Source organism: Drosophila mauritiana, chromosome 3R (assembly GCF_004382145.1).
Source record: "Drosophila mauritiana strain mau12 chromosome 3R, ASM438214v1, whole genome shotgun sequence".
Taxonomy (NCBI): Eukaryota; Metazoa; Arthropoda; class Insecta; order Diptera; family Drosophilidae; genus Drosophila; species Drosophila mauritiana.
The window spans coordinates 22,828,871-22,843,804 of NC_046670.1; the positions used below are offsets into that span (position 1 = coordinate 22,828,871).

General features: G+C 42.4%; 1 protein-coding gene across 4 annotated transcripts; it reads left to right on the forward strand.

The window, feature by feature from the left end:
• The first annotated feature begins 2,862 nt into the window (after positions 1 to 2,862).
• On the forward strand, positions 2,863 to 14,862 carry LOC117144302 (sodium-coupled monocarboxylate transporter 1). Of its 4 annotated transcripts, none has more exons than XM_033309411.1 (11): positions 2,863 to 2,954; positions 3,343 to 3,991; positions 5,804 to 5,963; positions 13,009 to 13,074; positions 13,132 to 13,183; positions 13,243 to 13,310; positions 13,372 to 13,526; positions 13,588 to 13,837; positions 13,898 to 14,278; positions 14,343 to 14,512; positions 14,583 to 14,862. In XM_033309411.1, the coding sequence occupies exons 2-11, from the start codon at positions 3,459 to 3,461 to the stop codon at positions 14,854 to 14,856; spliced, it is 2,109 nt and encodes a 702-aa protein (XP_033165302.1). In that variant the 5' UTR covers positions 2,863 to 2,954; positions 3,343 to 3,458; the 3' UTR covers positions 14,857 to 14,862. The 4 variants fall into 4 exon arrangements, with proteins under 4 accessions (XP_033165302.1, XP_033165305.1, XP_033165303.1 ...); XM_033309414.1 differs by lacking the exons at positions 13,009 to 13,074; positions 13,132 to 13,183; positions 13,243 to 13,310; ... (3 more) ...; positions 14,343 to 14,512; positions 14,583 to 14,862 and adding exons at positions 10,900 to 10,965; positions 11,023 to 11,074; positions 11,261 to 11,328; ... (3 more) ...; positions 12,374 to 12,546; positions 12,603 to 12,983; XM_033309412.1 differs by lacking the exons at positions 13,009 to 13,074; positions 13,132 to 13,183; positions 13,243 to 13,310; ... (3 more) ...; positions 14,343 to 14,512; positions 14,583 to 14,862 and adding exons at positions 6,489 to 6,554; positions 6,658 to 6,709; positions 9,124 to 9,346; ... (2 more) ...; positions 10,216 to 10,403; positions 10,462 to 10,827.
• The last annotated feature ends 72 nt before the right edge of the window (positions 14,863 to 14,934 follow it).

Sequence of the window (14,934 nt, forward strand, 5' to 3'; positions counted from 1 at the left end):
TTCTTGGCATCATCGCAACTCCCCCAAGGGCCAAGTTGATTCCTGGGCTTTCGTCTGGGCATAAATGGGCCCGGGTGGATATCTAAAAAAAAAGGCAGAGCAAGATATTAAAACAGAGTCTGGCTTCTGGCTAATGGATGCTGGTAGCTGGCAAGTTCAAGGCCACGACTTGCGTGGGCGATGGATAGTCCCTGGGTCCGAATTTGGATTTGATTTAATTGGTCTTAATTTGTGGGCCGTGTAATCAATGGCACTGAATAGTTCTGTCTGCCAAGAAATACGCCTGCGATTACTTAACTCGATTAATTGAAGTTCGCATGGCAGTGTGCTAATTTCGGAATTGTGTTTTCGGCGTTTAGGTAGAAATTAAAGAATTTTTTCCCTCCGCGAAATGTTCTTCAGCACTCAGTCAACGAGGCGTGGCAAGTAAAAAACACACGGAAGCGTTAAATTGGCTCAAGTGTGCATAGCACAAAACACACACAACAACTATAAAGATATATAGTTGGAAAGGAGGAGGTTGCGACTTAAGATACTTATTAGAGGGTAAAATGGGTAAATAAAAAGATAGACAAACTATTAAACTGACTAAAGGAAATCTTACAACAAAGTAGGCAAATAAAATAGAAATGTGGCTATACTTCGGTGTTAAAGGTTGTTAACTTTTCTGAAATTTAGTTTACCCTTAAACTTTTCAAATACAGGGTATAGAAATGAAAAAGCTTACAAGAAAAACTGAGCCAAAGTCAAGGCAACTGCACGGCGCTTTGAGCAAATGGAGCTGCAGTTGCAGACGGAAATGGGAAAATTTCGAAACACTAACTGCACAAGCATTTCGCAGACTTCAAAAGGGCTAAAGAAGGGCTGTTGCGTGGGTGGGCGTGGCTTTTCCCCAGAGTTAAGCATTTATTTTGGGCGTCAAGTCATAAGGCCAAAACAGTTGCGGTTCCCAGACAAATTAAGCCCAACCAAAAGGGTCAAGTGATGGCGCTGCTCCCACTTTTCTGGGCATTATTTTGCATATGCTAAAGTCGGTTTTTCATTTTCGCCTGGTTTTCACTTTGCTTGTCGGTCGTATAAAAATAATTAAATTTTGCCGCACTTTGTGGCATTTATTTTGCTTTTTGTTTTCTGTTTTTTTTCCAGCGTCATAGTTACAGTGGCCTGGTTTTATATTGCGGCTGACACTGGCCACTATCTGTGAGTTAGTTTGGCTAGTAAATTCCACACATAAGTACTTTACACACGAATTTAAATCGGATTTTATCTTTTGTTTTATGGCTACGGTTACATTGTTCATCCCTTCATTTTTAATCTTTATTATTTTACTATTGGGTTCCGTATGGTAGCTAATACGTCAGACTATAACTAATTATAGAACACGTCGGAAAGTAACTATAACTACTCACAGAATGGGGAAGCGTTGCTATAACATGTATTAGGTGACAAAAGTTTAGTATAGACTACTAATCTCCAATATCCTACATTACTTCGATTAATTTACTTTTAATTACTTTTTTAATTTACTTTTCCAGCTAAACGATTTATCTTCATAGTGTTATCAGTACTAACGTCATATTTATTTTATTTATTATTTATTTGGGACTCTTGCTCACATTTTAAGCTGTCCTTTTTGTACTACACCTAATAATAGTGAGCTCTTACTGCTGCTCCCTACGTTTTTTGAAGGCTATCCTTTCTTACAAGGGATTAGCTCCGTAAAAGATTACCGAAAAGCCGAAGTCACGTTGTGTGCGTTTTGTAGGTTTCTGCAAATTGAATTTACCTCCTACATTCGACCCTGCAGCAGACGTAAGTAATTGCTGTAATTGATTGTCAAAAATCAATTAGTTGGTGTGCTGGCTAGTTATGCTCTAGCTATATAGTACAATACCTTACAACATATTTCGCTGGAAATGGTTGCCTTTGTGCAAGTGCAGTCGAGTAATTGGCGCACAATTCCAGCGATGATATCATAGCCATTGTACGCCCATTAATGTGCATTAAATGCAATAAAATGGCGTACACATCTGACGCGCTTTTTTGGCTGTTTCTATTTATTTATTTGATTGTCTTGAACTTTAACTTGATTTGCCTGCTAGTCATTGCCGATCGGATATGGCCATGCCAGCTAACTTGGTTGGACATTTTCGAAAATTCGATTCTAGAAATCAAATTACTGTGAAATGGATGTCAGCATTGGTGAAATTCATGCACGACCTGGGCTGGCGCTTAGGGAATTTAGTATTAATTTATAGGCCCATGTACATCACGCATGTGTCACGTCCTAACCTTGACTGATCGCATTTGGTAAATATTTGGTATTCCTGTCTAATCTCAGGCGGACACGGCGAATTGGCCCACTCCCCAACGCCTGGTTACCGGGTTACCCGCGGAGCAAGTCCACATCACCATTCAATTTTAATCTAAAACCAGTAGCAGCCCGTTTGAGTCAGCGAGCTCGGCGTATTATCATGGAAATTTACCCTTTTTCTTTTTTAGAAGTTGTAAAATCCATTCCAAGGGATATGCATTTTTATATACACCCTCGCGCAGGGCAATAAAGCCGCAGACGCGACACGTCCGCGTACAAAGAAAGTAATTTACTATCTGGCAGATCTTGGGCTAGCCAGAGATACACACCATCTCACACCGAATGGGGGGTGTGCACATATGTGCGCTTATCTATCCAGATCCGACATGCCCCTGGCAATTTAGGCGACAAAGCTTTACACAAAGCCTCTGCCCACACTCTTACAAGATTTGCGTGAATTACGATCGGCCAATGTGACGATGATGCTGACTTGGATAAGATCTCCGGAGATTTCTAACGCAGCTTGCGGCGGAAAATTAGTTCAGTGCTCGGCGGAGATTTGGATCATACACTTGTGTGTGCTCTCTTCCAAATCGAATTGAATTGTCCTGAATCCGATACTCAAGGATCTCGAGAGCGTGTGCGTTATAATTCGGTCTAATTCTATACTTTTAGAAGTGCTTCGCCCGACTTAAATTTCCGATTGCAATTGAAACAATTTTGTATAGCTATTGATAACGTAGAATCCGTTGACCTTGAATACGACCGCGACACTTGCGTTTTGAAGATTTGAATTATATTCATATCATAAATAATTTTTTTAACGTTAGTTAAAAGCATTTTAAAGGCGAGATTTTTTTAACATTCAACATGTAATTTGTAATTTTATATTATTTTGTAGTTAACTTTCAATGCAGAAGCTAGGAACTTTCAAGTAATTATCCTTAAAAATAACCCTTTAAGTCGGAAGTGGCCTTCTATTCGTAAAAACGAACCATACTAAATGCAAAGTCGAATTTAATTCACAGTGATTGTGCGTGTGTTAAACTAATGCAAAAGTAATCAAAGCCGGACGCATTAAAGTGACGCGGCTGGAAGTCCATAAAAATAAACTACATAAAAGCATCTTGCGGTGCCGGAAATAATGTCAACCACTGCCGATCCCGTGGCGCAGGGGGTAAACTCCCCCGTGGTGGATGTAGTGGCCAAAACCACCACAACGGTGGCCAATGCGATTGCGAAGACAGTGGCCGTAATTAGCAGCACGGTCTCAACTAGCTCCACAACTGGCGCCACTTCCACCATCCCAACGAGCAGTAGCAGCACACCCACTACCTCGACCACTTTCGCCTACACACCCACGCCCACTCCCATTCAATCAACATCCCCATCCCTGGAGGATGGCGCGGAGAAACTCAGCGTGAAGGATTTGAGCCAGGCCCTGCAGCATTTCGGTATTGTTGATTACTTGGTCTTCATCGCCATGTTGGCGGTCTGCGCCGTTATCGGCTTCTATTTTGGCTTTATCGAAAAGAAGCAAAAGAAGCAGAAGCTGCCCGGCAAGGACGGCGGCGGGGCGGCGGGCGTCGAGGAGAGGCGTGGCTCGGAGGCGCTGGACTACCTGGTGGGCGGACGGCAAATGAAAGTGTTTCCGGTCGCGCTGTCACTAGTGGCCAGGTGAGTTACAGCTTCGGCTGGGGCTATGTATATGCAAATGGTAAATTGGCCCGGAGAATTTAATCCTGGCTGGCCAACGGGCTGTGCACGGAAAGCAATTTCAATACATTTGGCAGTTTTCAAAAAGGACAATACGAATCTAACTGCAGTTCAATGACAAATTATTAAAATTTCAAAAAATGAGTTCAGCTTTTGGAGAAAAGAAGCTGATTTAAATAAGGATACTTTTTGACATAATTTTTCGCTGTGCAGACCTGCCTAATTACTTTTGACACGGCCGCAGAGAAGGTGGTTGAGCATCCTAAATGGAAGTGTGGCAGGAAGGAAGCTGGCAAATTTATTGTGCAGGCCGCTTTAAGCTGGCATAATCCGCAAAAATTGAATGCTATGCATTCGCTTGAATGCGGCTAATATTTACACAAATTATCGTAATGGGCTAAGCCAAGCCCACGCAGATCAATCAAAATACATTCAGTCAGTTCGCCTTATTCCATGCCATTGGCCAAACGTGCGTATACGTAATCTAGGCAAAAAAGATAATCTGGCCCAGCCCAGGATTGTCTGGCGAATTGTTTGGCAAGGGCAAACAGTGAAGCATTTTATTTAAAAGTTTCCGACTCCGGACAGGGCATTGCGTAAACAATATTCATTGTCAGGGTCAATGGATGAGTGCCATGGTGTTATGTTGGTTGGTTGGATGCCTTTGGTTTGTGCTGATATTGAAATGGCTTGCGGAACTTTGCGAGTAAATATATCTGGCATATAAATACAACTTAGCAGCTCACTGTGTCTAAGCCGGATTGAAGTTATTTAAACTTGTGCCCGGCCGCAAACTCAAATAATTTGCCCAAATTACTTTTTCTTTTGCTGTTCGGACGGACGGCCAAGTGACCTTGGTCCTGCGGAATGGGGTGTCTTGTATTTGACACGTTTTGGTCAAGCACCTTTCGACGGGTGCGGTCCCTTTGTCTTAGCCGTGTGCTCGACGCATTAATGACCAGGCGGACAGGTCCTGTTCCCCGAAATCCTGGCCGTGCTCTTGGTCATTTGCCTTGCCCAATGACAATTGTTTCGTGAGCCTTTTATTGTTATGGCATTCTATTTGTTGTCGTTTGCTTTTTGCAACAAATTCAGCCAACGTGCCTTGAATTACAATTACATGGCATAATTTTTTTTTTTCTACAAAACGCCCTTTGTTCCTTGCAGATTTTTTCAATTTTTTGTAAAACAAATTGTTTCGTTGTGTGTGTGTCTGCATACTTCAACGTCGCTTGTTATCAACTTTTAATGGCATTTTTCTCTCGGCCGTCAACTTTCTGTACCGATGGTGGCAATTCATTTTGTTTTGCGGCCAAAATTGAAATGATGATTGTTATGGACATTAATCATTAAAATCAGATTACCAAATACAGGGCAAGGAAAAAGTTTGCTCCGCCGAATGCGACTAGACATCATTTGTTTTGGATTGGATTAAATTCATAGCAGCAGCACACATGCTAAATTTTTACCATTCATGGCAAACAAACTTTCAAGATTCAATATGGTGCCCTAAGCCTTCGCCAATCGATTACCTTAAATTTATTTCATAAAAGTTGGCCCACCTTCGTTATAACTTTGACCAAGAGCTAAGTGACCATAACTTAATTGAATTAAAAAATTTCTCCGAGTTTGCTTTGCGGGATGGCAAAGATGAAAAAAAACTTTGCCGGGGCCAAAATCCTGATCCTGATCAATCGACTGGCAATTAGCTTTGCTGAACTTTAAGCTTAAGCTATAATTAGCGTGAACTAATTGTTGGTATTTCACTTTTAGCTTTGTGTCTGGAATCTCGCTTCTGGGAACTTCAACGGAAATCTATGTATATGGCACGCAGTACGCCTTCATCCTGGTGACCCTGGCCATTTCGGGAGCCATTTCGTGGTATATCTTCCTGCCCGTGTTCTGCAATCTCCAGCTAACATCCACGTATGAGGTAAGCAGAACGTTGTCCAATCCAAGTAAATTGTGTGTGTTTACCTATTGGACTGCATGTTACGCATTAATTCTATTGGTTTGAGTATACGAATGTGGATTCTTTTGATATTCGATGGCATGTTAATGTGTAAGTAAGGCTAAAACCCAACAGCAAGCAGGGAGTACATGTTCGGTACAAAAAAACACGGGACAAAACCGGCATGCAGCCAGCTGTAAGAACTCTTTGAATGGCTGTTTATTTGCATGCAGTAGATATCCACGAGGTTGTGGCGCACAAAGCCAGCTACAATAAGCCCGAACAATACCAATTGTACGGGCTGACAAACGGATAGTCGTAGTTTATAAGTTGGTGTTGGCTACATGTCGTATGAGTAATATTCGATTATGTATGCGCCGCGTTGCCGCACACACACATTCTCGAGACCACTGCGTGTGGCAGTGCGTGTGTGTGTGTTTATTTGGGCAATCCTTACTGTGTGTTAAACGAAAGACAACAAACCATTGGAAAAAAAAATATTTGCAGTATTTCGAGATGCGCTTTAACAAATCGGTTCGTCTGCTGGGATCCGCCTTCTTCACTGGTGCAAATGTAAGTCTAATCCAATTACAAGTGAAGAGAAAATCGTTACGTTCCTTCAGATCCTGAAGGAATGCTTTTAGAGCAATTTTAATGCTAAGTGTTTTTTTCTTAGCTTATCTGGCTGCCCATCGTCATCTATGTGCCAGCACTGGCTTTTAATCAAGGTAAGATTATCTTAGAGCATCGAAGTAAAAGGGTACAAGTTTTGAAGGGATCTTAAAGAACAAAATATGAGTTTAAAAGTCTTATATAGCGTACTTATTGTCAAGAACCCTACATATATATTACAATGGGATACAAAGTTTTATATTAGTATTCAAAATATATGAAAATATTTCTATCTTTTATTTTATTTCTGCCCTTCTCAGAGAAGAACTTGAGTATGATTCCCTGAACTTCACCAAACTATCCGATCCCTGATTATGAAACCTTAATAACGCAGGCTTCTTAGTTCCTCCCAGTAAACGTTAATTTATTTTTCCAGTTACTGGAATAAATATCCACGTCATCACTCCAATCGTGTGCCTCGTCTGTATATTCTATACAACGGCTGGGGGGCTGAAGGCCGTTGTCTGGACAGATGTGATCCAAACCGTCATTATGATAGGAGCGGTTATCTTTGTCATCATAAAGGGCACCCTGGATGTGGGCGGACTGGGCGTGGTTATTCAGCGGAATTTCGACAGCGGACGATTCGAGTGGCCTGAGTGGGTAAAAACTAATTAAGGATCCCCACATATATTAAATGAAAGTAATTTTAAAACAGATTTACACTCGATCCCAAAGTTCGCATGTCCATGCTGGCCTTGATGGTCGGATATGTTGGCCACAATAGCTACCAGTTTGGCTGCAATCAAATGATGACCCAGCGATACATGTCCCTTCCTGGTGTAAAACAGATGGCTCATACATCATTCATTTTTATTGTCGGATTGATTCTAATGTTTTCACTCTGTTTGTACAATGGTCTCCTTCTGTACGCGACGTACTACGATTGCGATCCGCTAACAACCAAGGTTGGCAACTATTATCCATTAAATGGAAAAAAACGATTTTAAACTCCGCTTATCGTTTCAACAAAAAGGAGTTTAAGCTCGCTAGTATTCCAAGCCCCTTTGGGTATGGTATGCTTATAACTTAGATTTAAATTCCAGTTGGCAATGGCCAAGGATCAATTGGTTCCTCTGCTCGTGGTGCAATCCATGAGCTCATTTCCCGGAATTGCCGGCATGTTTGTGGCCGGAGTGTTTAGTGCTGCCCTCAGTTCTCTGTCGACGGGTATGAACTCCCTATCTGCTGTTTTCCTGGAGGATTACATTAAGCCCCTTGCGAAGAAACCCCTTACCGAACATCAGACCGGCGTGACCGTGCGACTTTGTACGGTCATAATTGGCATTATCAGTGTGTCCCTGGTCTTTGTGGTCGAGCGGATGAGCTCCCATGTGTTGCAACTCGGCATCGCCATTGGCTCAGTGGTCCAAGGTCCTCTTCTTGGTCTATTTTCGATGGGTCTGCTGTGCCCAAGTATCAACTCAAAAGTGAGTTTCCCCTCCTCCATCAAAGCTGTTGGGATGAAAGTTAACAAATAATCATTTTGTTTAAGAGCGCCATCACGGGATCAATTTTCGCCTTCTTCTTCATGGGTTGGCTTAGTATTTCGGCCCAAATTGCCATTAACTCTGGGGAAATTCATCCCGAGGAAAAGCCAGTCAGCGTGGAAGGCTGCGATTATGAGTTCGACCGTTCCCTGCTGACACCTGCAAATGCCACTCTTCATATGGGAGAATCCGCGTAAGTTTGCGATATCCTTTATCGCCAAAATCTGTTCTGTTCGGTTCTCATCATAGAAGCCTAATCCCACAGGTCCCTTAGTTTCGCCGAGCAGTTATACCACATATCCTTCATGTTTTATACTCTAATGGGGGGAACATTGAGTGTGATTGTGGGCCATTTAGCTGGCTTCATATTTGGTCGCAATAAGCCCGGCGACGTGGAAGACGATTTGCTATCACCCTGCATACGCAGATTCCACAAGTCGAAATATTCCAGCGTAAATTTAAATGAAAACTCCTTAAGGAGTTCTGATGAGAAACCATAGAGCATTCTTTGACTTACCTATGTTTAATTTACTAATCCATTCAATTCTCTTATATTTTGATTCCTTTCCAAAAGGTACTTAAATGATTTAAAAGAAATACTTAATTGCCACTTAATTTTTTGACGCCCAGAAGTTAAAAAAAATGTAATGTAAATGTACCAGACCTTTCGTTTATGAATGTTAGCTATTCAATTACGTTCTTAAAAATAAAGCTTCAATGACTTACACTTCCTTAGCCTTAGTATTTTGGTTTGCCGTTAATAAGATTTGTCTTTAGATTTACGTTTTATGGGTTCTTGACAATTCATATGTGTAAGTGTTAAAAATTCGTTGCAAGTGCATTCGTTACTGTTTTGAATATAGTTTAAGCTGAGTAAATCCAATATGCAATTCGAGTAAACTTCTAGCCCACTTTATACCCGAAACATAGAGGCTCCGTCAAATCGAGCGCCACGTGCTGACTTTTGTGCACTTTTCCAGTAACTGGAATAAATATACATGTCATCACGCCAATCGTGTGCCTCGTCTGCATATTCTACACAGCAGCCGGCGGACTGAAGGCCGTTGTCTGGACAGATGTGATCCAAACCGTGATTATGGTGGGAGCCATTTTCTTCGTCATCATCAAGGGCACCGCCGATTTGGGCGGACTGGGCGTGGTTATTCAGCGGAATTTCGACACCGGACGCATGGAGTGGCCTGAGTGGGTGAAAACTGTTTACTAGGGCAGGTACCACACATGGCATGTAATCCTGCCAGGATGTGGGGTGCATGGGCTCGGCTCGCTGGTCTATATGCTATAATATGGTAAATTTTCGAAACAGATTGACGCTGGATCCAAAGGTGCGAATGTCCATGTTGGCAATGATGGTGGGCAACGTGGCACACAGCTCGTATAACCTCGGATGCAATCAGATCATCACCCAGCGATACCTGTCACTGCCCGGATTAAAGCAGATGGCCCAGTGCTCCTTCATCTTCATTACCGGACTGGTTGTTCTGATGGCCATCTGCATGTACAACGGCCTCCTGCTATCCGCAACCTACTACGACTGTGATCCATTGACCACGAAGGTGGGGATTTATTAGAAAACCATGCATATTGTTACTAATCCAGAAAGTTACTCACAGTTGGCGGTGGCCAAGGATCAATTGGTTCCCCTGCTCGTCGTGCAATCCATGAGCTCATTTCCCGGAGTTCCTGGCATGTTTGTGGCCGGAGTGTTTAGTGCCGCCCTCAGTTCTCTGTCCACGGGTATGAATTCTCTAGCCGCTGTTTTCCTAGAGGATTACATCAGGCCCTTGACGAGAAAGCCTCTTACGGAGCACCAAACTGCTGTTATCATGCGTGTTTGTACGGTTTTAATTGGAGTCATGAGTGTGTGCCTGGTTTTTGTTGTGGAGCAGATGGGCTCCCATGTAATGCAGCTTTCCATGACCGTGGGATCGGTGGCACAGGGTCCGCTGTTGGGTCTTTTCGTGATGGGCCTGCTGTGCCCAAGCATCAACTCAAAGGTATCAGTTCGAGACTATTTCTTTCTCTATAAGTTTGAAATATTTAACAAATTTCAGAGCGCCATAGTGGGATCCCTTTGCTCCTTCTTCTTCATGGGTTGGTTGTGCCTATCGGCGCAATTGGCCATCAATTCCGGCGAAATGCATTTCGAAAGCAAGCCAGTTAGCGTAGAAGGCTGTGACTATGAGTTTGATCGCGACCTGGTGACTCCTGCCAACGCGACCATTCCCTTGACTGAACCTGGGTAAGTTTTTCTGGATGTAAGTATATATATCGCTTAACTCCTAATGTTACTTCCACAGATCGCTAACTTTCGCCCAGGAGCTGTACCACGTCTCCTTTATGTTCTATAGTGTTATGGGAGCAGCGGTGGGTGTGATCACCGCCCACCTGGCCGGCTTCGTCTTTGGCCGCAATACGGCCGATGATGTGGATATTGAGTTGTTGTCACCTTGCATTCGCAGATTCCAAAAGAGCAGCTATTCCAGCGTTAAGCTGGACGAGAATACCTTGAAGAGTTTCAATGCGAAGACGTAGAAAGTAGTTCCATGCCATGTACTTGCAAATAAAATACGTTATTAAGCAGCACTTCAAGTTTTGTTTAGTTAAGTTAAGACTTTCCCTACCCAAGGCCTGTAAATACCCACTACCACTGCGCATTTTAGCATGAATACAAATTCTCTGTTAACTTTATAATTAATATGTAAATTCTAACCAACTAACTCATTTTGAACCCTTAGTACTTTCAATTGCGCTATGGCGCTGGCATACGCAACTTGGGCTCGGTTCTATTTATTGTGGGCACGGTGAGTGTAAAAGCAATTAAATGAAGTATATTCACATTTATTTGGTACACCCCACAGATGGTCTGGCTTCCTGTTGCGCTTTATGTACCGGCCATCACATACAATCAAGGTGAGTTTAATTTTCGATTAAGCATAATAATTTTCATTAACTTGCTGCTTATACATGCACTAAGGAAAATGGAAGTATACCAATACCATTTGAATATAACTACCTTTCTTTAGTTAAAATTCACGAAAATATAACTTAATCTAAGTTTGTTGAGGTGTATATCTTCCAAATATTAACATCTTTCAGTGACTGGCACTGGCATCCATGTAATTACGCCCATTGTGTGCACTATCTGCACTTTCTACACGTGTGTGGTGAGGCTTAATTAAATTTGCCTACCATTTTGTGGCCCATCTGGAAGACTTTCTTCATTCCAGGGCGGACTGAAGGCCGTCGTTTGGACAGATGTCATTCAGAGCTTTGTGATGTTTGGTTCCATTTTGGCGGTTTGCATCAAGGGCACCTTCGATGTGGGCGGACTGGGCGTGGTTCTGCAACGCAATGAAGAAGGCGGACGTCTTAATACACCGGAGTATGTCTACGAATGATTAATTTTCCTAATTGTATTTTTTATATATTAAACCGACAGATGGACTTGGGATCCCACGGTGAGATTGTCCATGCTGTCCGTGATTTTGGGCGGCACTCTGCATAAGATCCAGTCCTCGGATGTCAACCAAGTGTCCATTCAGCGATTCCTATCCCTCCCGAGCTATGAGCATGCCAAGCGATGTATGCTGGTCTTCACAGTGCTCCTCATCTTCCTACTCAGCTGCTGCAGTTACATGGGCCTGGTGTCCTATGCCGTCTATCACGACTGTGATCCGATAAGTACTAAGGTAATAAAAAAAATTTTTAAAACATTTTGTCAGTCCTTACTTTTGTGCTTATTAATATTTTCTCACAATGTTTATGTTTCAGTTAGCGGCTGCCGTCGACCAACTGCCTTCTCTGCTAATGATGCGAACGCTGGGCTCTTTACCTGGATTACCAGGACTCTTTGTGTCTGGCGTTTTCAGCGCTGCCCTGAGCTCACTTTCCACGGGTCTCAACTCGCTGGCCTGTGTCATTACTCAGGATATCGTAAGACCCTTGCTGAAAAAACCAATGACCGAGCGCCAGACGGCTTTTTGGTTGCGGGCAATTGTCGTTGTTTGCGGACTTTGCTGCCTGGGAATGGTGAACGTTGTGGAGAAGCTGGGACAAGTGGTTCCACTGGCCACGAGCACAGCGGCGGTTTCGATGGGTCCTCTATTGGGCATTTATTGCATGGGCGTAGGTTTGCCCTGGGTTAAAGGAAAGGTGAGTTTTATGATTTCTTACATTTCATTTATTTAAAAATGTTTAACACCTTTTCAGAGCGTTCTCCTGGGCAGTGTGGTATCCTTTTTGGTATTGTCCTGGATTTGTATCAAAGCGCAGTTGGGTCAAATGCATGGAGAGATTCGTTATCCCAAACTTCCCGTATCGGTGGATGGCTGTGACTATGATTTTGATAATCAAACAGTTCACGAAGCCATTCATGAGTACAGGTAAGTATGGGAAATCTTAGTGCAGCTAATTAATACATTTGTATTGTATATTTTAGACCTTCGGAGCGAAACATCTACCACTTATCATTCTTTTGGTATACGGCGTTGGGCGGGTTTATTTGCACTGTGGTTTCGGTGTTGGCTGGATTCGTTTTCGGTTGGGAGGATCTCAATAAAATGGATCCTGCCTTGATTACGCCCTGTATGCGGCGCTTTTTGCCCAATAAAAACTACGAGGCTGTTAATATGCAGGATCTCTTTAAGCGCAAGGACGAAATTGAGTCCCAAAAAGCTTCTTAAACTTTGTCAATAAAACATGTACTCTCTGTTCTGCAAATCTGCTTTTAAATCAGTTGTTTATGAATGTGTCCTAGCATGTTTCATTTAGTCAATGCATCCTGTAAATAACCATGCATCCTATAAAATTTCGTTCTTGTTTCTGTTTGATTTCGTTTATCTTAGTACTTCGAAAGACGTTTCGATCGACGAGTTCGGATCTTTGGTTCCTGCCTCTTTGTGGTGATGAATGTGAGTTAATTATGAAGAAAATATTGGTAGATTGTTTTAAAATAATAATATTTATAGATCTTGTGGCAACCCATTTGCATATATGTACCGGCTCTGACACTAAATCAAGGTAATTATAATTCTTGGGATATCATTTTATTTTATTTAACATATATATTTGTTGTCTAGTTTCCGGGATAAGTGTCAGCAAGATTGTACCCCTGACCAGTTTTATTTGCATTCTATACACCAGCGTGGTAAGTAATATCTCCAAGGAACTCCCATATTACAAAATTTGATTACTTACATCTTTTTTAGGGTGGAATTAAGGGTGTTGTGTGGACGGATGTCATTCAGGGCACCGTAATGATCGGATCTATGCTCATAGTCATCATAAAGGGCACTTTGGATTTGGGTGGCTTGAGCGTCGTTCTGGATCACAATCGTCAGTACGATCGCCTGGTGGGTCCAGAGTAAGTACTTCTCATATAGTACTTAAATATATATTTTAATTAAATAATTATTTCACTTTAGCATGACCTTTGATCCAACTGCAAGAATGGGCGTATTTGCCTTGTTTGTTGGTGGCGCCCTGTTTAAGTTGCAGGCAAATGGCATAAATCAGGCTATAGTCCAGCGTTACTTAACTTTGCCTAATAATAAGGACGTAAAGAAGGCTTTAGTTCTATCACTAATTGGCTTTATGTTCGTGATGTTAATGTGTGTTTATATTGGAATGCTGGCATTTGCTGAGTTCTATCATTGCGATCCCATTACAACAGGGGTAAAATAAATTTAAATGCCAATGAGCCGATTATATTACTAATTGATATTATCATTGCAGTTAGCTCGTGCCAAGGATCAAGTCATACCCCTCTATGTGGTCAAAAACGTTGGCCATATTCCCGGTCTGGTTGGACTATTTGTAGCTGGAGTGTTCAGTGCCGCCCTAAGTTCACTTTCTACGGCTCTGAACTCTCTTTCCGGAGTGATTCTAACGGACTTTGTGGAACCCTTTAGGAAGAAGCCGTTGAGCGAACGGCAAACCGCCTATTTGTTGAGAGGAGTGGTCATATCCTTCGGCCTGATCTCGATGGCCAGTGTACCGATTGTCCAGAGACTCGGCCTGGTCATGCAGCTATCCTCAACAGTGGCGGCCATAACTTGTGGTCCACTCCTTGGAGCCTTTAGCGTGGGCATGCTATTGCCATTTGTTAAGACAGAGGTTTGATTGAACTTAAATGAATTGAAGGGAAAATACTTAAGAAAATATGTATCTATATTTTTAGAGTCTTCTCACAGGAATCTCCTGCGCCTCTAGTTTTACAGCCTACATTGTGGTGCGGGCTCAAATTGCCATTTTCACAGGATCTCTCACTTTTCCAGCGAAACCAGTTTCCATAGAAGACTGTGACTACACCTTTGATCTCCCTGCGAATTGGAATGCCACAACCACGGCGTATGTACTTGTTCCTCTTGGTTTAATTGTATTGAACCTTTGTTTACCTGAATTATTTCTTTCTATACAGAACACCAAGTGAATCTACCAGTCACGGCATTCATGAGATCTCATTTTTGTGGTACACCGCAGTTGGTTCTGTGGGTACTGTACTTGGATCTCTGCTGGCCACTCTCTATTTTGGCCGACAAGATCCGCGAGTGGTGGATAAGGAACTTATCAGTCCTGTTCTGCGGAAATTCTGGTATGGAAAGTACGAAATTGTGGCCAGTGAAGAGAAAAACAATTTTAATCTTCACGAGTCGGAAACTCAGCTCAAATTGGAGCAGCCTGAAAAGGCGTAGGGATAATAATTATATTTTACATTAATCCCGTAAATACATTTACCGCCTTTGCAAAACCAAAACATTGTAGTTTCTTCT